We start from the raw sequence: 25,717 nt of genomic DNA, 5'->3' as shown, positions 1-25,717 counted from the left end.
TATTATGCCAGAAACCCCATATTTTAAAACTTTGCGGTAGACAAAGAAAGTCCCCCTAAAAAAAAGTGAAAGAGCAAGCAACAGTATCAAAGGAAAAGTTGCAAAAGGCAACTGATAAAAATTTAAGACACCCTATGAACTTCAGAAGGCGGCTCTCTTTGGCACAATGCAAGTACTGAGAAGGGCATTAGCAGTTCATTGGAGAGATTGAGATCATTCCCAAATTACCCTGTTTTAGGAATGAGGTTCATTCCTGTCAAGTATGCCACAAAATAAACCTATTTCAAGAAACTGCCCAATGTTTATTTGCTTTAAAATGGAAAATAGCACAACATTTTGTTTGCAATATTTAACACATGCTGTATGTCATTTTAATGTGCGTAATTTTTTGTCTGTACAAAGTCATTCACAAAACATATGCTAAATCACTAATGAGCTAAAAAACTATGCAAATCAATGCATTAGTGATTCAACAATAGTAAATTTACACTTGAAAAATTTTGCAAAAGCTACATTTTTTTGAAAAAATGTAATTACACGTCGAGATGATAAAATCTGTGATTTTGTGCACATTTGCTCGCAAAATTTTGGACCACAAAGTGATTTTTATATTATTTAAATTTGCAGCATCACTCAAACTTTTTCAAGTGCTACCAGCTCATTTCCACAGAAAAACCCTGCAGTTTAGTAAATCAGCCTCATTGCCTACCACTGGCAGCGGTACAGGCATATTCTTAAGAGTAATGAGACTACATTTGATTTGATTTGTGTACTGATATTAAAACATATAGCGGTAGATTTTAAAAGGTTGTGCATGCGCGTCCATGTACGCGTGCTTCCTGGCGCACGCACATGGATGCCCATTTTTATAACATGCGCGCGCATGTTATAAAATCAGGGATCGGTACACGCAAGAGGGTGCACAATTGTGCAACTTGTGCATGCTGACGCCTGGCCTGCAGCCTTCCCCATGTCCTCCCAAGCCGCTCTGATTTCAGAGCGGCCTTAGAGGGAACTTCCCAACCACCTAACCTAACCTCCCTTCCCCTTCCCCTAACCCTCCCACCCCCTAGCCCTATCCTAAACCTCCCCGACCTTTATTTTACCTGTTGCACCTGCTTCCGGGTATGAGCAAGTTGCGCACGCTGGCAGCCTGCCGGCACGCAATCCTCCAACACAGCGGCAAATGGCTGTGGATTTTTCCTTAGCTTGCCCATTTCTTTTACGCCACTTTGATTTCTTTCCATTAGAATATTGCATTGGGTGCACAGGGGATGTGCCCAGGGGATTTGGATTTTGCATGCATCTTGTTGCATTGGCCTGTGAACGAGAACATTTTAGTGAGTGCAGTCTGTAGAATGGTGATTATATTTATATACTGTTGTTCTGAATCAATCACAGCGGTTTATAATGTATAAATAAAAACATAGCCAATCAGTAACATAAAATTCAAATAAACAAGCAGATAGTAAAAACAAACAATACAATAATAAAATATTTAAAATGCAACCATAAAATATAATTATAATAAAATTAAATAAATAAAGAAAAAGAATTTAAAAAGTAAAAGAAAAGAAGAAAAAACATGCCTCATTCATTAATCCAGATTTCAAAAACATTGTGGTAGCAAGAATAAAAGAAACTGCCTTGCTTAAGCATTGTGATTAGGGATGTGCAGAGGGACACCATACGTTGCATTCGGGATTTGGATTCATCGGGGGGTGGATACGTTGCATTTGGCCGTATGGTGCTCCGATCTGTTAATACGCCCATTTTGATTCGTTCCCCTGCTAAAATTAAATTAACTACAACCCCCCACCCTCCTGACCCCCCCAAGACTTATCAAAACTCCCTGGTGGTCCAGTGGGGGGTCCGGAAGCCATCCCCTGCACTCACACCCTCGGTGCTGGTTTCAAAATGGCGCCGATAGCCTTTGACCTACTATGTCACAGGGGCTACCGGTGCCATTGGTCAGCCTCTGTCACATGGCCATCGGCGCCAATTTGTGCTCCTACCATGTGACAGGGGCTGACCAATGGCACCGGTAGCCCCTGTGGCATAGTATGGGCAAAGGCTATCGGTGCCATTTTGATTACTGGCAGCCAATGGTCCGAGTGCAGGAGGTCATTCCCGGTCCCCCGCTGGACCACAGGGACTTTTGGCAAGTCTTGTGAGACCCTCCTGACCCCCACAAGACTTGCCAAAAGTCCAGCGGGCCCCCCCCCACTGGATAACCAGGGAGTTTTGGTAAGTCTTGGGGGGGGGGGAGGGTCAGGAGGGTGGGGGGGTTGTTTAAATTGGTTTCTTTAGGCGGCTGAATAATTTTGCGAAGATTCGTGTATTTGTGGGGAATTGCGCTATGTTTCACTTCCCCACTAATACAACAAATATGGCCACATCCGTTGCGGCTTGCCAATACGTAGGGACCGAATGCACACCCCTAATTGTGATGACCATGACCATTTAACTCCAGAGCCAGACTAGTCTCTCAGCCTTGTTAGGTGACATTATCTAACCACACAGCCTTGGCATTCTTTTGTTTTCCACAGAGCAGCCTCGTACCGAGTCTGAGTGGGAGAACAGCTTCACTTTGAAAATGTTTCTTTTTCAGTTTGTCAATCTGAACAGTTCTACCTTTTATATTGCATTCTTCCTTGGGAGGTAAGAACACATCAGTTGCTCTCTTGACCTAGCCAAGGTGGGAAAAAGATTAGATAATACTGTTAAAAAGATCAAATATGTAGTTATCCTTCACATAGCTGTCTGCCTAAATGTAATTTAAGGGGGTAATTTTCAGTAGCCTGCCTAGGGACAAAGCACATGGCCAATTTTTCTGATCACCTGCGGACTTAGTAGACAAATTGTCCGAGAAAACAATGCATGTAGTTTTTCTTTTGAAAATTGGCTTATGTGGGTACCTGGTGGAAAAAGTACTGTTGGTCTTTGCACCTCCCTTTTCTGTGGGCATAGGAACAGGGGAAAAGTGCACATGCAGATTTGAAATTGCATTCTGTGCACAGTTTTTACACCCCTGACCTAACCAGGACCCCCACTCCCCATCCAAGTAATTCCCCATTTTAATGTGGCTAAAAGTTTTGTACACAGGGAGAGTCCCATGCATGCTTTTTAGGCTTTCAGAGAAGGGAAATTTTAAGCCAGGCCGGTTTACCCAGCTAAATGGGTTTGAAGATTGTCCTCCAAAGGCTTAATTTTAAGCAAACTGGATGATTCGTAGGCTAAGTAGTACAGAAAAGAAGCCAGAAGAATTCAGATGTTGGCAGTGCAAGGAATTAGAGAAGAGAAATGTATTTTTAGGGGCCTTCACTTTCATGTTTTTTGCACTGATTTTTTCCTTGTTTGTTAAAACCAAGTCATTTTTCCACTGATTGTTTTTTTGTTATAACATTGCAATTCCTAGGGGAAATAAAATAAAAACTGAAAATGAACACTCATCTCTGTGGGAAGATTAATAGAATGGGGGTCCTCTGCTCCTGTTTAAGTGCATAAACAACATGGCCAAAGCCTAGTTCTCAGATGAACCCAACCAATAGTGTCTGTTTAGCTAATGGAAGAGAAGATGCCTTTCGCTGGGTCCTGTCACCAGCAATGGACATAAAATGCAGTACTTTGTGCTTGAAAACCACAAGGATCTTAAGTGCTCAGCACATTAAAGTTTTAATTACTGTGGTTGGTGTACAGACATCCAAGCACCGAAGGGTTCAGTATTCTACAGGATGAGTTGGGGGGGGGGGGGGGAGGAAGAAGGCAGGTTATTTATATATATTTTTTTCTTTTTTAATTTGTTCACTTTCTCAGAATTTGTGAACACCACCCTATGTCAGCTTTCTGGTGAATTGTCAAAATATGCTTGGCCTATACTCTTTAAGGGGGTCATTCTCTAAAGGGATCGCACGCGAAAAGTCCCTTTTTGCGTCCGATACCTAAATCGGGGCGGGTTCTGGGCGGCAGCGGCCGATGCCATGAAGACATCGCTGAAGGCGAAAGGTAAGGACCCTTATTGCCGCCAGTTTCGCACCGGCAGCCAGCGCACCGCAGTGCTGCGATGGCTGCCGGCTTTCACAAGCCCGCCCCCCGTTCCCGGCGGATTTTCTAAGTTCTACAACCTTAGAAAATCCAGGCCTAAGTTCTGTGAAAAACTGACACCCCTTCTGAAGTATGAGATAGTACAGGGCATTGTGCTTTTCTAGTCTAGACCTTTAATTCCTTTGAGAGTAATTAATATCAGCCAATAAGACAGTCTGAGATCAACGAGAATACATTTTTGAAAGACTTATCCCAACATGCAAAGTTTATACAGCATTCATGTTTAGTTACACTTTGTATGTTCTGTTCCCTTCCCCCATATGCATCTTGAGGTCTTACCATATATTTATAAGTACATAGATTAGAACTGAAGCAAGAGTTTTGTGAACTTCCCTTGAGTGCATATATTTGTGAAAATTTTGTCCATGAGTAGCTTCATATATTCTTTTATATTAAAGATTTACAGGACGCCCAGGTGCCTACTTGAGGCTGCTAAACAGATGGAGACTGGAAGAGGTTAGTGCCATCTACTGCTCATACAGCAGTGCTGCCCTGATTTTTTGTTATCTACATCAGATCTGCATTTCAATGAGTTATGTTTACTAGTCGTACTCAGTGCAGAATGATTATTAAGAACCTAAGACTTGCCATACTGGATCAGACCAAAGGTCCATCAAGCTCAGTGTCCTGTTTCCCAGAATGGCCAATCCAGATCACAAGTTCCTGGCAGGATCCCAAGGGGTAGATAGATTCCAAGCTGCTTATCCCAGAGATAAGAAGTGGATTTCTGCAACCCCGCCTTAATAATGATTTCTAGACTTTTCCTCCAAGAACTTGTCCACGCTGTTTTTAAACGCAGCTACACTAACAGCTTTCACCACATCCTCTGGAAACAAATTACAGAGTTTATGCGTTGAGTAAAAATAGGTTTTCTCTTATCAATTTTAAATGTATCACCTAATACACCGAGCACAGCAACCACCTTCAAAATCTATTTAAAGAAAAGTGGTGGTGGCTATGGAGGAAGAGGGGGCTGAGGTGCTGGAAAGCATCATGCCAAGAGTCATCAGTTTCTTTAGCAAGTTATCAGATGCCAGGCCAGAGCTTCTATTGCATTCGCATGACACCATGCGAATGCAATAGAAGCTCTCCTGTAAGTTCTCCTGTAAGTGCAGAGGCGCCTGCCTCTGCATTTACAGGAGAACTTTCAAAGCAATTTTATGTGAGTAAAAACTGCATTTTAGTGGAGGAAATTGACCGCTTGAAAATTTCCCCATCTGGCATGGGGATAAAACTATGCACCTGTTCCTACAACACACGTACGTTTAGCTGTTTTTAGAGAAGGCTTTCCCGGGGGTGGGGTTAGGACGGCGATTGAAACAGGAAATGCATTTATGTACTTTCAAAAGTGCACCCATTATTTTGCTTGGAAAAAGTACCTTGCTGAAAAAAGCGGACACAGACATCTGAGGGCAACTTTTCCTTAGGCAGGTTTCAAAAGCGAAAGTGGATGTGTACATTCACTTCAAAAGCTGGTGCGAAGTCTGCAGCCAAAAATTAGCCCTGGACTTTGTGATAACACTGGCAGTTTGAAAACCGCCTTCTAAATCCTGTGCTAAAAATGTTTTAGTGTGTGCATGGTAAACATTTTACCAAGCATGCTAAATCATCACTTTAACATAACTATACAAAGAAGTCGATATTCTAAAGGATTTGTCCAGCTCAGTCCCAAACGTAGCCAAACTGGCCAAGGTTTAGCCAGATACGTCATTCTCTGGCTACAACTTAGCAGATGAAAAAGAGGGGGGCCAGGGGCATTCCAGAGTGGAGCAAAGCTTTCCGGCTAATTTAGCCAATATTCAGCAATATCTGCTAAACTCTGGAACTGCATCAGGGCAGTCCTGAGGTTATCTGGCCGCATGTGGCTGGTTAGTTTGCTAATTAACTGGCTATACTCAAAATATAGCTAGTTAAGTAGCTACAAAATAGAACTTTAAAAAAAATCTTTTGCACCTTCAGGCCCGACACCCCCCCCCCCTCCAGGCCCCCCCCCCCACGCTAAAAAATACTTTAAGTCAAGCATAGGACCTGATCCGTCCCAACTCACCAAATTAGAGAAAATGCAGTGAGTACTAGCATCATGAGGCCAACCACCTCCTCCTTCCCTAGGGTTGGGTACAAAATAATGACCCCCCCCCCTCCTTCCCCGCTCCTCACCCTCAGGTGAGATTGCCCCTGTATCTCTGATACCACAGCCAGAAGTACAATAATACCTTACTATCTCCCAGCCGCTTCCAGGATTACTCTGACAGCAGCACTGAAAGTGTAGGATAATATCATTGTGGTAGCTGAAGAATGGTAGGTGCAGGTGGAGGACTCAAGAAGGAAGATCAGACAGCATCCGGATAGTGAAAAGTGGAAGTTCCATGGGTGACATCAGCAAAAACTGCTGAACATAAAACACAGAAATCACAGGCATAAAAATGAATTAAATATTTGCCATGCAGAAATTAAACTACGGTAATCCTTAACTGTGTGTTCCCCATAAATGTGTTATTCATAAAACAGATGTAATAAAGGTTTGTCATGTATTTTTACGATCCTCTGTTTTGCATCATCAGTGCCACCCTAGTGGATGCCTTATTGATCTCTGTATGCAGATGGGTATTATAATGGTGCTAAAACAGACCTGGAACAACTTCATGGAACTGGGCTACCCGTAAGTAGATATGAGTTTTAGACTCTATGCAAAACTGTAGGTTTGATAGTTATCTTAAAGGTTAATGTGCCATAGCTAAACTCTATGCTTACGGTACATAACCTTCCATGGACTATTTCTTCAACTGTTTTTATATGAAAAATGAGGCATGTGACCCTCTTCCATGTTCTTTTTTCCTTATTATGCTCCTTAATATGCTATTACACACAGCTATTTTTCTGCCATTATTGCAACATCTGATTGATGGTGTCAGTACCTGCCGTCTAGGATCTTTTAGTGAATTTCAGCATTTGTATGTAAACGCAGCTCAGCAACACCATTTTCCAAATCCGCAGGTTAATTCAGAACTGGTGGACCAGGAGAAGATTACGGCAAGAACATGGCACTGAGAGAAAAGCAAGCTTACTGCAGTGGGAAAGGGACTACAACCTCCAGCCTATGAATCCTTATGGCCTCTTCGAGGAGTACCTAGAAATGAGTAGGGCAAAGTTACTGTCTTATCTTTGTATGTCAGATATCACAAGCATTGAAAATGGAAGGTAAAGAAAACTGTAATGTTTCCATGTCCTATGAAACCTGATGCACTTTAGTGCATGCCATATCCTCCGTGGGGTATCTGTCCATCAAGCACAGTGTGCACAGGTCTCACTGGCCAGGATAGAAAAAAAGGTTGGCATCTGACTAGCAGGTGGGGATTTCACCTATGGCAAGGATACGTCCTCTGATGGCTGAACTGACATACCAAGAAGCTCCACACAGTACTAATGAAGTCTACTGTCTGGGATGTACGCATGTGAGCATGTTCAAACAAATATTCCTGTGAGGATCCCCTCATATTTACCGATACTTTGGTATAGATAGGATACGAAACACAGTGGGGCGGATTTTCAAAGGGTTATGCACGTATATTACGCGCGTAACCCCGAAAACCCGCTCCTGCGTGCACTGAGCCTATTTTGCATAGGTTCGGTGACGCGCACAAGCCCCGGGACACGCGTATGTCCCGGGGCTTGAAAAAAGGGGCGGGGAGGTCTGGGGCAGGGGCGTGGCCAAAGGCCTCCGAAGGCCTGCTAGGCCGGCGAATCGTGCGCCGACACTTGGCCGGAGTGCGCAACCTACGCCTGCCCAGAGGCAGGCGCAACTTAAATAATAAAGGTGGGGAGGGGATTTAGGTAGGGCTGGGGGGCGGGTTAGATAGGGGAAGGGAGGGGAAGGTGTGGGGGCGAAAGGAAAGTTCCCTCCAAGGCCGCTCTGATTTCGGAGCGGCCTTGGAGGGAACGGGGAAAGCCATCGAGGCTCCCCTAGAGCTCGGCGCACGCAAGGTGCACAAGTGTGCACCCCCTTGCAGGTGCCAACCCTGGATTTTATAACATGCGTGCGCAGCCGCGTGCATGTTATAAAATTGGGCGTAGATTTGTGCGCGCCAGGTTGCATGCCTAAATCTACGCCCGCGCGTAGGTTAGAAAATCTGGCCCAGTAGTTCTTGGCAGAGGACACATGGATACACACACACACAAACACAAACATGGTGTTCTCACAAGCCTTCTTCCCTTCATAAGGGGCCGATGCAATAAAGTGTGCTCAGCCTAGCATAAGAACATAAGAACATAAGAAAATGCCATACTGGGTCAGACCAAGGGTCCATCAAGCCCAGCATCCTGTTTCCAACAGTGGCCAATCCAGGCCATAAGAACCTTGCAAGTACCCAAAAACTAAGTCTATTCCATGTTACCGTTGCTAATGTCAGTGGCTATTCTCTAAGTGAACTTAATAGCAGGTAATGGACTTCTCCTCCAAGAACTTATCCAACATGCGGTTGGGTGTGCGTTTTGGATGCACTAGACTGGCGCCTGATGCAATAAGGAGATTAGCACGTTCAAAACACGTGTACCAGAGAGTGCCCATCAAATGTAAATTGCAAGTAGATGAGGACATTAGATGCAGTAAAGCACTTTTAAACACAGAAAAGTTAACTCCAGCCTCAGAGGTGGAGTAAAGGACTCATGAAAAACATTAAACAGTAGGTTCTCTGTGTTGCAATAGGTTTTTCCTCCTCCCTTAGTATCATGAAACTTTAATACACTGCTTTTGGTGGAGAAAAATAAATGTGTATTTTGATTTGATTAAAAGAAGCCCACTTTTCTTATGGCCACACAATTCAGACGTCCATAGCAAAGGGCGCCTAATATTTTGCTGAGGTTGCTGAAGTGAATTATAACAAATAAAGAAGCAGGATTAATATAGAAGCTCGTATGCAGCGCCCATTGCCATACGGATGCACAATTTTCCCTTAGTGCGCCCTTTTTAACACTGCCTCTCATTTAAATATTGCATCGGGCGCCTAGGGGATGTCTCTGTGGGCACATTAAGACAATGGGCGCTCAAAACTAGTGCCCGTTCTCTGTGTGCGTTTTACTGCATCAGCCCCTAAATTAGGAAAAAGAAGGTCAATATTCAAACCCTCAGGGAGAGGCAAAGTTACCCAAGTTACTTTATGCAGGTAAAGTTACCCAGATATTCAATGGCACTTATCTGGGTAAAAGCGGCACTGAATATGCTTGGATAAAATTATCTGGCTAACTTTGCCACTCCCTGGGCTTTTGAATATTGAAAAGAAAAGTTGCAGGCCAGCAGGATCCAGATCCTGTCTCCCTCCCACCCATCAGATTAAAAGAAAGCAGGGGGCTGAGCAGCACCCGATCCCCCTTCCCTTCTCCCCAAGCTAAAGAAGAGTAGCTGCCTGCAGCACTCGAATCTCCCTCCCATCCCGTACCTTAAAAAAAAAGTTGTGGGACAAATCCCCACAGCTCCCAGAATTTTAATATTCATTTCTTCACTGTATTCTGGGGTGATAGACCAAGCCACAATCAAAACTGTGGAACTGACTCCTTCCTTGTCAGTGAGTGCTAGGGGATTGACTCCGTCTCTGTCAGTGAGTGCTGGGGGATTGACTCCTTCCTTGTCAGTGAGTGCTGAGGATTGACTCCTTCTCTGTCAGTGAGTGCTGGGGGATTGACTCCTTCCCTGTCAGTGAGAGTGAGTGCTGGGGGATTGACTTCTTCCTTGTCAGTGAGTGCTGGGGGATTGACTCCGTCTCTATCAGTGAGTGCTGGGGGGATTGACTCCTTCCTTGTCAGTGAGTGCTGGGGATTGACTCCTTCCCTGTCAGTGAGAGTGAGTGCTGGGGGATTGACGTCTTCCTTGTCAGTGAGGCTGGGGATTGACTCCTTCCCTGTCGGTGAGTGTTGGGCTTCCTTGTCACTGACTTTCTTTAGCTTGGATGGTGGAAGACGGGGGGGGGGGGGGGGGGGGAGATTGAGTGCTGCTAAGCCCTCTGCTTTTTCAATCTTGCGGGTGGGAGTGAGGGGGGATCAGGTTGCCCCTGGTTTGGTAGTTTTTTTCCTCTATCTTATCCAGGTATCCTTAGGACAACTATTTAGCCACCCAGAGTTATCAGATATCTAATGTGAGCTCTGCCCGGATGGTGTTAAACCATGCCCTAGGAGGGGCCCCCCAATGCCATCTCTTTGTACCTGGCTAAATTTTGAGCAGGTAATGAGTTGCCCGGACAAAGAAGTTTAGCCAGGGAGCGAGGGCAAGGGAAGGGGGGGGGGGGGGGGGAAGAAATATCCAGATCTCTGATTTTGTCCAAAGGTCACCCAATCAAACTCTTGGAATATTGACCTGAAAGTGAATAGTTGGAAAAACACTGCAAGATTGCGAATCAAATATGACTCAGAATTCTTAATGTTTTAATTATAGTTCTGCAGTTTGGTTTCACAACCATCTTTGTGGCGGCTTTTCCATTAGCACCACTTCTGGCCTTACTTAACAATATTATTGAAATCCGACTTGATGCATACAAATTTATCACGCAGTGGAGGCGGCCATTAGCTTCAAGAGCCAAAGATATAGGTGAGTTGTTCTGCAGTCCTTTCTCTCCATCCTGTCTTCTTCTAATTAGAACAGTCATTTATCTGGAAAAAGTAACCGCAAAATTTGATAAACTAAGTGAAACTGAGATGTCTATACCAATAAGCTTTTGTTTGAAAGAAGGATAGTGAAATTTCTCCTCAAGTATTTTTTTTGAAACCCAAATTTTCAGTTATCAATGAAAATGAAAGAGAACAATGTCTTTCTAGTGTTCAGGTCCTCATCAGCTCTGTGAAGCCCAGCGACTAAGGCTCAAATCGAATCTCCACCACCTTCATTGTTTTATGATCCAGTCATCTCCCTCTCCACTCTGCTATTTTGTCCCTCCTGTTTGTTGGAAATTTCTGGATTTACACCATGGTATTTGTGGTGCTATAGAAAAAAAATCAGTTTGAGTAGTCACACAGCTGCTTTAACCATTTAATGAGCCCTGGGCAAACTTTTGTGGATGAGTCCCCTTTTACTTTTTTCCATATTGACTGTCCCCCTCCCTCTCTTCCCTGATCCTCTCCCTCTCCTCTTTCTATCCTTTGCTCTGCTGTCCGCTCCAGCCTTACCCTGTTCTCTGCAGACAGGAGGGGAGGGGCTGGATTAGGGAACAGTGTGGCTCCACTTTGATCTGCTCTGTGCTCTGTCTGCTCGAGGCTCACCCTCTCCACTCCTGTTCACTGCACCCTGCCTGGAAGGGGATTTGCTAGAACAGGAAGCAGAGAGGGCTGTTCTCTGCTGCCTGAGGTTCAGGGCACTGATCAGTAGAGTCATCCAGGCAGAACTCTGGGTGCTCATGCAAAGGAACAACCCCTGCTCTACAGGGTCTGGGGCAGCTTATCCTTTTGCTCAAAGGTAAAAGTATTCCTGATAGTAATATTAGAATATATTGATCATAATAGAGCACTTTGTAAAAGTTATGCTGTTATGACATCTAGTTTTATTATTTGCATGTCATTTGTATTTTAGAAAGTGAAAAGTGCAACCATGGTATGGTCAAATGGCGTTGATTTTGTGCTATATCATGTCCTGCTGATGACATTTTTGGCACAATAGCATATTGAGCTTTGGTGGCGATGATGCATTGTCACAGCTGATAATTTAAATCAAATGCTGATTTCATTTATGAAGACAGTCAGATCAATCATTTCCATTTGAAACCACAGCTGGTAAGTTTTGCTTTCCTCTGGCTAACACGGTGCTATCTTTCATGAACAGGAATCTGGTATGGAATTCTGGAGGGCATCGGCATCCTTTCTGTTATCACAAATGCATTTGTCATAGCTGTGACTTCCGATTTCATTCCCCGGCTAGTTTATGCCTACAAGTATGGACCATGTGCAGGACAAGGCCAGGCTGGAGAAAAGTAGGTCTCCATTCAAAATTCTACAACCCATAAAGCGACTGTTTCCTAAATACCATATGAAAATACGATGTAGATCTAATAATGCATCTTTCATGCCTGTCTACTAGAAATTCACATCTTATATTTGCTTGCTCTGTTTATAACTTTGTTGTTCTTCTTGACCCTGAATTGTCTTCTTTGTTTTGACTTGCACTTTGCATATTGTCTGTAGAGGCTGCTAGTTTGAGTAGAGCTTGAACTGTATTTCAGCCTGGCTCGAGATTACGCCAAGAACCATGGGAAAAAAATCTTTCACATTTTTTAATTTATTTAAAAATAATTATTAATCATCTCATCAAGCGTTGCACCATGGATCTCAGTAAAATCCAGGGAAATCCAAAGAGGATCTCAATTTAAAATCCAAGGAAATCCAAAGAGGATCTCAGTTTAAAATTCAAGTCGGATCATTTTTCGTCCATTATAACTCTGATTTTTCATGTTGTAAGGTGTAGATGCAGAACCAAGTCAAACCTAACTTCCTTAGCTTATAAAGTATTCTTGTGAGTTTCGTCTTATAGTTAATCACCAGTCACTCTTAGGGCCGGATTTTAATATCTACGCGCAGGCATAGATTTGTGCACGCAACCCGGCATGCACAAATCTACTCCCGATTTTATAACATAACAGGGAGCCCCGATGGCTTTCCCTGTTCCCTCTGAGGCTGCTCCGAAATTGGAGCAGCATAGGAGGGAACTTTCCTTCCCCCCCCCCACCTTCCCCTCCCTTCCCCTACCTAACCCGCCCCCCAGCCCTACCTAAAACCCCCCCAACCTTTATTTAGCAAGTTGCGCCTGCCTCCGGGCAGGCGTAGGTTGCGCGCGCCAGCCGAGTGCCAGTGCGCAATCCCTCAGCCTAGCGGCCCTAGGGAGGCCTCTGGCCACGCCCTGGGCCGCCCATGCCCTGCCCTTTTTTTTTCAAGCCCCGGGACGCGCGTATGTCCCGGGGCTTGAAAAATAGGCTTGACGTGCGTAACCCCCCTACGCGCGTAAATCCAGCTGGATTTACGCGCGTAAGGCTTTTAAAGTTTGCCCCTTAGTGAAGAGTGTGTCTAACAAAAAATAATGAAATGATCTCATATCACTTACATAGTAACAACAGCTTGGGAGCAGAGCGAGCTGGGTGATCGAACAGAGCACTCACAGGCCGATACAGTCATTGATCAGCACTGTCATTGGACGCGTGTTTTCCCTTACCCCTTTTTCAGTAAGGGGCAGAAAACACGCATCCAACCCGCGGCACCTAATAGCGCCCTCAACATGCAAATGCATGTTGATGGCCCTATTAGGTATGCCTGCGCAATTCAGAAAGTAAAATGTGCAGCCAAGCCGCACATTTTACTTTCAGAAATTAGCGCCTACCCAAAGGTAGGCGCTAATTTCTTCGGGCACTGGGAAAGTGCACAGAAAAGCAGTAAAAACTGCTTTTCTGTGCACCCTCCGACTTAATATCATGGCGCTATTATGTCAGAGGTCCCGAAGGGTAAAAAAAGTAAAAAAAAAAAAAAAATTGAAGTCGGCCGGCGGCTGCCGGGTCGAAAACCGGATGCTCAATTTTGCTGGCGTCCGGTTTCCAAGCCCGTAGCTGTCAGCGGGCTCGAGAACCGATGCCGGCAAAATTGAGCGTCGGCTGTCAAACCCGCTGACAGCCGCCGCTCCGGGCCAAAAGGAGGCGCTAGGGACACGCTAGTGTCCCTAGCGCCTCCTTTTGCCCATTTCTACCGCCAGACCTAATTTAAATACTGCATCGCACGCACAGGTGAGTGGCCTGCGCACGCGCCGGGAGAGCGGGCACTTGCCCGCTCTCCCGCGGACTTTACTGAATCAGCCTGTATGAGACTAGAAGATCCACAGGCATTTCCACCACCCCCCCCCCCCCCAACTGGAGTGCTGATCAGCTGGTGGGCCAGTCAGCGACAATGCTGGCTGATGGAGCTACTTTAAAGCTACTAAAAGCAGGATATTAAATGGGACAGACAAATAAATAAATAAAGCATTCTAGCTGCAGCATTGTAAATCCCATCCTGGGCTGACCCCTTACAGGTGCAGGGGTTCCAGGGCAGGTAGCATTGGAATCACCACTGGCTTTTGCATCTTTAATGCACCGTTCCCCAGTGGTGCCAGGAGAAGCACTAGCCATGAGTGAGTAGTGGTGCAGGAGAATTAGCAGCCAGCATCAGTGTTGGGTGAGCATTTGTCCAGAAGTAGCAGTCAACAGTAAGGAGAAAGATAAGAGCCACATCACGCCTGCCCGCATGGGCAGAAGAAGGAGGATCTGTCAGACAGTTGAGCATAGAAGGAAGGGACTTGGGGAAGTCTGTGAAGCAGGCACCACCAGTGTTGGAGAGGAGGGAGGGACATGGGAAGGGAAGGCCCACAAAACTGGCAAAATGACCCCAGCCTGAAAGAATGCAGGGAAAGACAGAGAGAATACCTGGTGGAAGGGCAGAGAAAAGGGACAGATTTCCTGGAGGAAGCAAGGAAGAGAGGGGAAATAGGTGAAGGAGGTGAAGGAGGTAAAGGAGGTGGTAAAGGAGGTGAGACTGTCTGAAGGGAGGTAAAAATGGGAGACAATAGATGAGGGGGAGAATGCCTGGAGGGAAAGGGAGATAGAATGCCTGGCAAGAGTGGGGAGAAGAGGAACAGAATGTTTGGAGGGAAGAGGAGAGGGGAGAAGTGAATAGAAGGAGTGAGGGGGAGAGAGAATGCTGGGAGGAAGGAATAGAAAGGGGAGAGAATTTTGGGAAGGGGGAAAGGGAGCCATGGATAGATTTTGGCCATAGCACCTTTTGCCTTATCTGCTGTCAAAAACACGAAGACATCGCTATTTGAAAAACAGATTTAAAGAAATAAATCTGAGCAGGAAATAGTGATCCCATAACAAATCCAAAGTAAGAAAAAATATTTTTCACTTATCTCTTTGTAGTCAATTGTCATTTAGTTTCAAATCCTTCTTTATAATTAGCATGGTCTAATTATCCTGGGGTATAAAGCCTCGGAAGTAAACCTGCCATATACAAACAAGTCCAACTCTCAAGACTCACATAGGAATGACCCCACCTAGGAAAATGCAGCACTGCAAATGGAACCCAGCCTCTCAACCTTCAAGAAAAGACTCAAGACGTGGCTGTTCACACAGGCCTTTCCTAACTCCAACATTATTTAACTTCCATCAATCAACACACTTCGCTAGTATTGGCATTAATAGCCTCCTCTTACAATGTTGTTTTATTTATATAATTATCTGATCTACATTTCCCTTCTTACTCCAAGTTATTGATTTCCTTGTTACATGTAACTGCTTTTCTGCACTATTGTTCAAATTGTAAAGTTTATTATAATCGCACCCCTGTTTCTTGTGAACCAGCATGATGGGACTATCGTCTTGAATGTTGGTATATAAAAAAACTTAAATAAATAAAAATAAATAAATAAATTATATCAGGCCATAGATCACCAATACACCACCTATGCTGAAAACAAAATGAAAAATAAATGAAATAAATGTGGACAGAGAATATCAATTACATAACAACTATAAAGCAAAGGGAGTTCACCATAGCATTATAATTGCTGCCAATTATAATTTTATTTCACAACCTCTTCAACTATTAACCCCTCACTATCAACAGAAACCTATTGGGAAAACAGTAAAAAAATATATAGAAATAAATAAATCTGGGCAGAAAATATAAATCACACAGCAACTCCAAAGCAAGAAAACATAATCGGGTAGATTTTAAAACCCCTGTGCACATAAAAAACGGGGGTTATGCACGTGGCCGGGCCTTGCGCGCACCACGCGCATTTTCAAAGGGGTCTGGCCATGTGCGTAACCCCTGTTATGCACCAAAGTGCCGAGCTCAGAGGAAGGGGCGGTCTAGGGGACAGGGAGGGACGGGGATGGAGGCGGCCGGTACAGCAAGCTACTCCTGCTCCGGAAGAGGAGCAAAGGGTAAAATAAAAATTTGGGGGTTAGACAGGATAGGGATAGGGGGCGGGGAGGAGAGGGGAAGAAGGAGGGAGGTTAGTTAGTTGGTTTGGAAAGCTCCCTCCCAGTCCGCTCCTTAATTGGAGCAGACTGGGAGGGAACTGGGAAAAGGGACCATCACGTTTCTTAATCTTTTTCCTTACTCATACATTTATATTAATGCAGTTTGAAATTTATTATCTTTCTACATTGTAATTCAATGCTATATTTGTAAACCGTTTAGATCTACTTTTGGAATGACGGTATATAAAAGGCACAAATAAATAAATAAACTAATACCATCTCTGCTGGAAGATTATTCCATAAAATTGAAAACATGCCGAACCCTGGTCACCGATGTATGACCGGGGTCCATACATCGGTGACCGGGGTCCATACATCGGTGACTGGGGTCCATACATCGGTGACCGGGGTTTGGCATGTTTTCAATTTTATAAAAATAAAAAATACATTTGATGCGGGTTAGGTAGTGTTATTAGGATGAGTTACCCCCATGTTTGTGGATTGATCGTTGGAAGATTATTCCAAGCATCTACTATCCTCTCATAAGGATGCATTTCCTTTCTGCTTCCCTCCTTCCAACTTTATATCATGATCTCTTGACTTTGAACTTGCAAAGTGTCCAATGGTAACCACTCCTTTCTTGACTTGCATGGCAGATGCATGGTCGGCTATGTCAATGCCAGTCTGTCGGTATTTCTGGTGGCTGATTTTGAAAATCGCACGGATCTTGTTTCAGATGGACATGAAGTCTATGGATCACCGATAAGATACTGCAGGTATTTTCAAGACTAGGTGGCATGAACTCTTAGATTTTTATTCTGTCTACAGATGTCATATTACCTAGTTTATGGTGGATAATTTTCAAACACACCACATAGGACAATGTCTGTGGGTACTTTTTTACCCGCAGATTTTGCCCAGAATTTTCAAAATGGATTTATGTGCAAATATCTGCCTAGAAAATTCACTGGTATGTGTAGAATCTCGCCCAGCATTCACATGCAATGTTTGTGTGTGGATTTATATGCATACTTATGAAAATTGAATGTATGCACGTAAATCCTAATTCTGCTCCAGCACCGTTCCTTGGCAGGTCTATTTAGTATGCACATAAAAATACATGCAAAAACATGTTCCCTGCATAATTTTATGCACATATCCATTGAGGCTATTTTCAAAGAGACAGTTACACGCATAAAAACAGGTTTAATGCACATAAATGCCTTTAAAATTTGCCCCCATAATTTCTTGCTAATGACTTAAAGCAATTGGACAGAATATATATTTGTATGCATTTCTATTGAATTCATTTTGAAATGGAAATTGTTAATATATTGGATGGATGTCAACTTATTCAATTCATTTCTTTAAACTTTCATATTCTTCCTTTGCAATCTAATAAACCCCTAACAGACATGTTGCTGTGTATGAAAATGATTCACTTGGTTCAATCAAGCACCAGCAGCACATGATTTGTCTCCAGCAGTAGGCAAAGCTTTTCATAATTGTTATAATTATCTAGTCCTCTTGACTAGGGATGTGAATTAATTTAAAATGAAACTGACGAATAAGGCTAATTTGTTTCATTCGAGGGGCCCCAAACTAAATCGGGACATCCAAATGAAATGAACCTTATTAATTCCTTTCATTTTAAACTAATGCATCGGCCTAGACCTAGGCCCAAAGCCGGGGCGTTGCCTAGGACATAGGCCAAGGCACAAAGCAGGAGTTGCAGTCTGTGCTTGAACATCACACCAGCATCTTGGCCTAGGCCTGAAGCCAGGACCTTACCTAGGGCCTTGGCTGAGGCCCAAAGCAGGGGGCCATGACCAAGGCCCGAGCACACCAGGTTCTCAGTGGAGTCATGGACTGATGCCAGGGACTCAACCGAGATCACCAAAAAATTTTTAAAACCTTACCTGATACATTGGGTAACCAATGAAGGCCAGGTCCCGACGCTGGATCATCGACTGGGACTCAGGCCTGACAATACGACCTGACCCGGAGACTAGGTCCCAACACTGGGGACTCAGCCTAGGCCAGGGCCCGAGTCCAGGCCTGACACCATGACCCAACCCAGAGGCTGGGTCCCAGCACCAGGGCCTCGGCCTAGACTAGAGCCCAAGCTTAGGTTCAAGAAGAGAAGTAACCTGAAGGGGAGAAGCTGGAAAGCTATGAGCACAAATGCTTGCAGTCTGGACAATAAATCCCAGACCTGCAAGCTCTAATGGTGGAGGCGGATTTAGACATTGTTGCTGTTATGGAGACATGGTTCACAGATTTGCATGATTGGGATAATGCCATACTGGGTTATAACTTGTTATGGAAGGACAGAAAAGGGGGAGGAATAACTCTTTATGTCAAAAACAATATCCAAGCAACTGAACTGCAAGGAATGTGGGGTAAAGAAGAAGCATTATGGGCCGTCCTAAAAAAAGATGATGGTGCATCTATTTTTACTGGAGTGGTGTACAGGCCTTCGACTCAATGGAAGAACTAGACAGAGATCTGTTTAAAGACATCCAAGAGGTAGGATTGGAGAGAAAGAGAAGTGATTTAAGGAAGCTTGAAAAGTGGTTGAAGATATGGCAGCTGGGATTCAATGCCAAGAAGTGCAGAGACATGCATTTGGGATGTGGTAATCCAAAAGAGTTGTATGTGATGGGGGGTGAAGGCTTGTTATGTACGGAGCAAGAGAGAGACCTTGGGGTGATAATGTCCAGCGATATGAAGACAGCAAAGCAATGTGACAAGGTGATAGCTAAAGCCAGAAGAATTCTGGGCTGCATAGAGAGAGGAATAAACCAGTAAGAAAAAGGAGGTGATAATCCCCTTGGACAGTTCCTTGGTGAGGCCTCACTTGGAGTATTGTGTTCAGTTCTGGAGACCATATCTCAAAAGGGACAGAGACAGGATGGAAGCGGTCCAGAGAAGGGCGACAAAACTGGTGGATGATCTCCATCAAATGACTTATGAGGAGAGGTTGAAGGACCTAAATATGTATACCCTCGAAAAGAGGAGATGCAGGGGATATATGTTACAGACTATCAGATACCTGAAAGGTTTTAATGATGCACAATTGACAAACCTTCTCTGTTCGAAATAAATCAGTAAAACTAGAGGTCACAAATTGAAACTCCAGGAAGGATGACTCAGAACCAATGTCAGGAAATATTTCTTCACGGAGAGGGTGGTAAATACCTGGAATGCCCTTCCAGAGGAGGTGGTGAAGACAAAAATGGTGAAGGATTTCAAAGGGGCATGAGATAAACACTGTGGATCCCTAAAGCCTAGATGATGGGAATGAGGAAAAGAGTACATGGGGGTAACTTGCTGGTATTGATGCAACTCCATTATTGCTCTCTGCTTTAACAGCAGGGGGTAAAGAGGAAAAGGGGAATTAGTTTCAGGCAGCAACCAACAAAGACATGAATTTTACAGTCTGGGAAAACAAATAAGCATGGAGATGAATCAACTCCAACATTGCTGTCTGCTTCAACGGCAAGAGGTATTGGGGAATTGGACTCGGACAGCAACCAATAAGGGCGCTGACTTTGATGGTTTGGGAAACTACGTATGGGGGTGACTTGTAGAGGTGTGAATCGTGTGATCAATCATCTTAACGATCGATTTTGGCTGGGGGGGGAGGGAAATCTTATCGTTGGGTTTTTTTGTTTTAAAAAATCGTTAAAAATCGTAAATCGGGGGAGGGCGGGAAAACCGGCACACCAAAAAAACCCTAAAACCCACCCCGAACCTTTAAAAGAAATCCCCCACCCTCCCGAACCCCCCAAAAATGTTTTAAATTACCTGGGGTCCATCGGGGGGTCCCGACGCGATCTCCCTCTCTCTCTCTCTGGCCATGGCTGTGTTGAGAAATGGCGCCGGTGGCCCTTTGCCCATATCATGTGTCAGGGCAAAGGTAGCGCCGGCGCCATTTTGTTTCCTGGCTCCCGACGTCACGCCTGCTGGAGATTGCCCCCAGACCCCCGCTGGACTTTTGGCAAGTCTTGTGGGGGTCAGGAGGCCCCCCCCAAGCTGGCCAAAAGTCCCTGGGGGTCCAGCGGGGGTCCGGGGGCGATCTCCAGCAGGCGTGACGTCGGGAGCCAGGAAACAAAATGGTGCCGGCGCTACCTTTGCCCTGTCACATGATATGGGCAAAGGGCCACCGGCGCCATTTCCCAATGCAGCCGTGGCCAGAGAGAGAGAGGGAGATCGTGTCGGGACCCCCCCACTGGACCCCAGGTAATTTAAAACATTTTGGGGGGGTTCGGGAGGGTGGGGGATTTCTTTTAAAGGTTCGGGGTGGGTTTTAGGGTTTTTTTGGTGTGCCGGTTTTCTCGCACCCTATTTAACGATACAATACAAATGCCCCTGACAATAAATCGGGGGCATTTGTATTGTATCTGCACTCTAACGATTTTGGACGATTTTAAAATTATCTGACGATAATTTTAATCGTTCAAAAACGATTCACATCCCTAGTGACTTGTATGGTGTGGCAGATGTTACCATTATGGGGGAGACCTATATGGCATGTCTAATGCTACCATAAGCTTACCAGGCTCACTGGATGGACTATTTGGTCCTTTTCTGCCATGATTTCTATGTTTCTATGATGTTGCGACCCAACCTGGACACCGGGTCTCAGCAATGGGGTCTCGGCCTGGACCCAGGCCGAACACTGCAACCCAACACAGAGACCGGGTCCCAGGTCCTGCTGCCTAGGCATCGGCTAGGCTGAAGCCCGAGCACAGGCCCGATGCCATGACCCGACCTGGAGGCCATGTCCTGACTCTGGGGCCTAGGCGTAGTCCCAGGCCCAATGCCATGGTCTCATCCAGAAGGCTGGATCCTGATGCCTGGGCCTTGGAGCACAGGCCTGGAGATCCTCTTTGTATCCTTTTCTTCGACTCTTCAACACCAAATAATGGCATCCACTGAGGTTCCGTCAGAATGAATTAACTCTGTAGCATTCATCCCAGCAGACAGCACCATTTTGATGTATGTCAATGCTCTACAATGCAATACATCAAAATGGCACTGTCCGCTGGGGTGAATGTGCTGGAGTTAATTCACTCTGGCATGACCCCAGTGGACAATGTCATTTGGCGTTGAAGAGCCGAAAAAAGAAGAGGATCCAAAGAAGAATTCCAGACTTAAGCTCCAAGGCCTCCCAGGTGTCTGGTCCCGGCCTCCTGGCCAAGGCCCTGGCATCGGGCCTGGTCTGGGCCTAGGCCCTTGTGTTTGGGTTGCGGCATTGGACCTGGGTTCTGGCTCCGGCCTAGCCGAGGTCCAGGCATCAGGACCTAGTCTGCAGGTCGGGTCGCAGCATCGGTCTGAGCTTAAGCCCGGGCGTTTGGTTCACGGCATCAGGGCTTGGACTGAGCCAAGGCCTCAGCACTGGGACCCAGCCTCTAGATCATGTCATGGCATCAGGCCTGGGCTCGTGTTCTGGAACAGGCCAAGGCCCAGTCATCGAGATTCAGTCTCCGAGCGGGTCATGGTATCAGGCCTGGATCTGGGCCAAGGCTCCAGTGCCAGGACCTGGCCTCTGGGTCGGGTCATAGCATCAGGCCTGGGCTCCAGCCTATTCTGAGGCCCAAGTGTCAGGACCCAGCCTGTGGGTCAGGTCGTGGCTTCGGTCCTGGGCTCGGGCTTAGGTCCCGGCATTGGGATCCAGCTTCCGGGTTAGGTCACGGCATCAGGCCTGGATCCGGGCCGAATTCCCGGCATCAGGATCCGGCCTCCAGGCTATGACATCGGGCCTGGTTCAGGGCTCCAACCTAGGCCAAAGCATTGGCCTTGAATAGGTCAAGGCCGCGGCAACCTACCACAGTCTCGGTCCATGCAAGTCTAAGGCTTCAGCCTAGTTCTTGCTGGCAGATCCCCACCTGATAAGTGGGGCCCGGGGGAGATCTTGGCCCTATCATTTTTCCAGGTGGGTTAGAAGGAGGTTTTGATTTTGTTTTTTGGCCATTTTTTGGGTTTTATATTTTTTATTGCTTGATTCATTTTTTTCATACGAATGAAACGAATCAAGCAATCCATAAAGTGAAATTCATGGAAAAAACCCTCCCGAAAATGAACCAAATAACAAAAACAAATTATTTTCCCTTGCACATGCCTACTCTTGACTTTCTCAGACAATACCCTTTGGTCATAAGAATCAATTGAAGTATTTTCGTAATAAAAATGCTGCTGTTAAGTTAAATGTTCTAAATTTGCCTCAGATGTACCTACCTTATCATATAATTCGTCAGTGGTAATCATTCTGCTTAGAAGGCATAAGCTGAGATCATTCAGCAGTTTATGATGTGACCGTGATTTACTTACAGGTTTTTAATATTATTTATGCACCAACTGATCTTTTTCTTATCAGAAATTACAGCCACAACATGATGCTCAGAGTTCAAATGCCATCAATTGAACTCTGCATCATTCAGTGAACTGGTTTATGTAATAGAGCTGAATTTAATTTCTGTACTGGCAAATTATTTGAAAACAGATTTTTTTTTTTTTTCGCTCTGGCAATAAGAGTGCAGGTTTCTATTAAAACAGAGATGAGGACAGACTGATGACAGTCATGGTTTGACAAAACAATGTGTAAAAGACATTTATAAGGTAGTTTTAAGGAAACACACCATTTGCTATTACACTATTGATTGAAACATATAATCATTGACACCCACTAAAATTCTCATTTCAAAACCAAGTGGCTTATTGGATTTCTGAGTGTTATAATTCTGTTTAACAAACGGGAAAATATGAAGCGAAATATTAAAATTCTAAATAGCTGCTTTATTTTGATTTCATATGGTATGGGACTAAACTTTTAAGCAGATTCAGTAGGGAGCAAAAAAACACTGAGGCCAAAGTCTACAGTGCTAATCATGAATGTTGTGCCTTATTTAATGTGTCATTTATTTATTTTATTCATGTACTGAAGGTTTTGCACATGAGGCAATGGAGAGTAAAGTGATTTACCCAAAGTCACAAGGAGCGGTAGCAGGAGTTGAACTGTGGTTCCCTGAATTTATAGCCTAGGGCTTTCACGACTAGGATATGCCTCTTTGCTGAAAGTCTTTTATAACCTCATATGAGATCCCAAGCTTAGATTTGGGCTATGGAACTCAGTAGGGTTGTGCAGGCCAAAAACTTTCCTTTCCAGGATGGGGGAAGAGGAGATTCTGGCCGAATTTCATTTTGGGGCTTTATTTATTTATTTATTTATTTGAAATTTTTGTATACCGACGTTCGTTATGCAAACATCGCATCGGTTTCCATGTTTTTATTCGGTTTTGTTTCAGAAATAGTGTGTACTATTTGGAAATAGCGCATGCTAGCTCCCAAAAAAAAAAAAAATGGAAAAAAAAAAATCAGAATTTTGGTGGGATTTTTTTTACAAACAAAACAAATGAGGATGTATTGTTGCATTTTTCATTTCATTTGCAAACAAATACCCATCCATTGAAATCCAGTAGTGCCTTCATGGAGTTTTTCCAATGGAGTGAATGCCTCAGAAGATATTCTATATGTTGTAAGCATAAAACATTTTTTGTTTTTCAGGTACCGAGACTATCGCGCTCCTCCTCATGCACAGGAGCCTTATGCCTACACATTGCAGTTCTGGCATGTTCTAGCGGCACGTCTGGCTTTTATTATAGTATTTGAGGTTAGTTCTTCTTCAGTGTGTTGATTTGTCTTTTGACTCCTGGTTTATGAGAATTGCAACATGATTTCACCTCTCTCATAATATCAAGAAAATTGAAGATTTCCATTATCATGATCCAGTTTTCAGTATATAAATAATTTATTTTTTATTTTATTTATTTTAAAACATTTGTTACCCGCCTTTTCTACATTCAGGGCAGGGTACAAGGAACATACATAATGATTAAAATACATAAAAACAATACATAAAAACAAGAAGACATAACATAGCATAAGAGCAAGTAAAATGGAATATTAGTCTGTGTGATCTCAGAAGCATACAATCAAATAGAGCAGGCTATCTGGCATATACTACTTGTCAATGCTGTTCTCAATATGGGCCGGATTTTAAAAGCCCTACACGCGCCGGGCGAGGCGCATAAAGCCCCGGGATGCGTCTAAGTCCCGGGGCTTTACTAAAGGGGTGGTCCGGGGGCAGGACGGGGTCAGAGGCCTCCGACACAGTGGCCATTTGCCGCTGTGCCGGGGATCGCGTGCCGGCAGTCAGCCGTCGCACGAAACTTACTTCAGCCCCAGAGCTGAAGTAAGTTTTGCAATAAGAGAGAAAAAAAGGAAAAGGTAGGGGGGAAAGAGCAGGGGAGATAGGGGAAGGGAAGGTGGGATGGGGGGAAAGGAAGTTCTTTCCAAGGCCGCTCCTATTTCGGAGCAGCCTGGGAGGGAACAGGGGAAGGCAGCGCGACCTGGTGTGGGCTCAGCATGCGCAAGGTACACAATTGTGCACCCCCTTGCGTGCGCCGACCCCCGATTTTATAACATGCGCGCACGCCGGGTAGCGCGCGCAAATGGACGTGCTCACGCAAGTTTAAAAATCTACCCCTATGTGGGTATTAGAGATGTGAATCGGAGCCGGAATCGGTTCCGATTCCGGTTCCGATTCACATGTGGGTTTTTTCCCATCGGGCCCGATCGCGGTTTTGTTTATCGGCTGCGCCCGAGCCGATAAACAAAAAACCCAACCCGACCCTTTAAAACTAACCCCTTAGCTTCCCCCACCCTCCCAACCCCCCAAAAAAACTTTTTACAGGTACCTGGTAGTCCAGTGGGGGTCCTGGGAGTGATCTCTCGCTCCCGGGAGTGATCTCCCTCTCCGGGCCGTCCTTCCGCTCCCGGGCCGTCGGCTGCAACTAATCAAAATGGCACCGATGGCCCGTTGCCCTTACCATGTGACAGGGTATCCGTGGCCGGCACCATCTTGTGCTCCTACCATGTGACAGGGGCTGACCAATGGCACCGGTAGCCCCTGTGACATAGTAAGGGCAAAGGCTATCGGCGCCATTTTGAATACTGGCAGCCGACAGTCCGAGTGCAGGAGGTCACTCCCGGACCCCCCTGGACTTTTGGCAAGTCTTGTGGGGGTCAGGAGGGTCCCCCAAGACTTGCCAAAAGCCCCTGGTGGTCCAGCGGGGGTCCGGGAGCGATCTCCTGCACTCGGGCCATCGGCTGCCAGTAATCAAAATGGCGCCGATAGCTTTTGCCCTTACTATGTCACAGGGGCTACCGGTGCCATTGGTCAGCCCCTGTCACATGGTAGGAGCACAAGATGGCGCCGGCCATCCAGTGCTCCTACCATGTGACAGGGTCCAGCCAATGGCACGGATACCCTGTCACATGGTAAGGGCAAAGTGCCATCGGCGCCATTTTGATTAGTGGCAGCCGACGGCCAGTGAGTGGGAGGATGGCCCGGAGTGGGAGATCGCTCCCGGGACCCCCACTGGACCACCAGGTACCTGTAAAACGTTTTTGGGGGCGTCAGGAGGGTGGGGGAAGCTAAGGGGTTAGTTTTAAAGGGTTGGGGTGGGTTTAGGGGTTATTTTTGTGTGCCGTTTTTCCTGCCCTCCCCCAAAAAACGATAGGAGAACTCCTATGATCAATATCGTGGGGTTTTCCTATCGTTTTGGGGGAGC

General features: G+C 45.3%; 1 protein-coding gene across 1 annotated transcript in view; it reads left to right on the top strand.

Moving 5' to 3' along the window:
* ANO4 (anoctamin 4) overlaps positions 1-25,717 on the top strand; it is a 339,950-nt gene that overhangs the window by 300,435 nt on the left and 13,798 nt on the right. Inside the window, exons 22-29 of the mRNA XM_029599722.1 lie at positions 2,550-2,661; positions 4,503-4,560; positions 6,666-6,763; positions 7,099-7,241; positions 10,526-10,678; positions 11,903-12,050; positions 16,736-16,855; positions 23,649-23,754. Coding sequence (XP_029455582.1) covers positions 2,550-2,661; positions 4,503-4,560; positions 6,666-6,763; positions 7,099-7,241; positions 10,526-10,678; positions 11,903-12,050; positions 16,736-16,855; positions 23,649-23,754 — 938 coding nt within the window. The remainder of the gene's footprint in view (positions 1-2,549; positions 2,662-4,502; positions 4,561-6,665; positions 6,764-7,098; positions 7,242-10,525; positions 10,679-11,902; positions 12,051-16,735; positions 16,856-23,648; positions 23,755-25,717) is intronic.

This window comes from Rhinatrema bivittatum, chromosome 4, assembly GCF_901001135.1.
Source record: "Rhinatrema bivittatum chromosome 4, aRhiBiv1.1, whole genome shotgun sequence".
Classification (NCBI taxonomy): Eukaryota; Metazoa; Chordata; class Amphibia; order Gymnophiona; family Rhinatrematidae; genus Rhinatrema; species Rhinatrema bivittatum.
The sequence above is the reverse complement of the archived record's forward strand: the minus strand, read 5'-3'. Positions and strand labels throughout refer to the sequence as shown.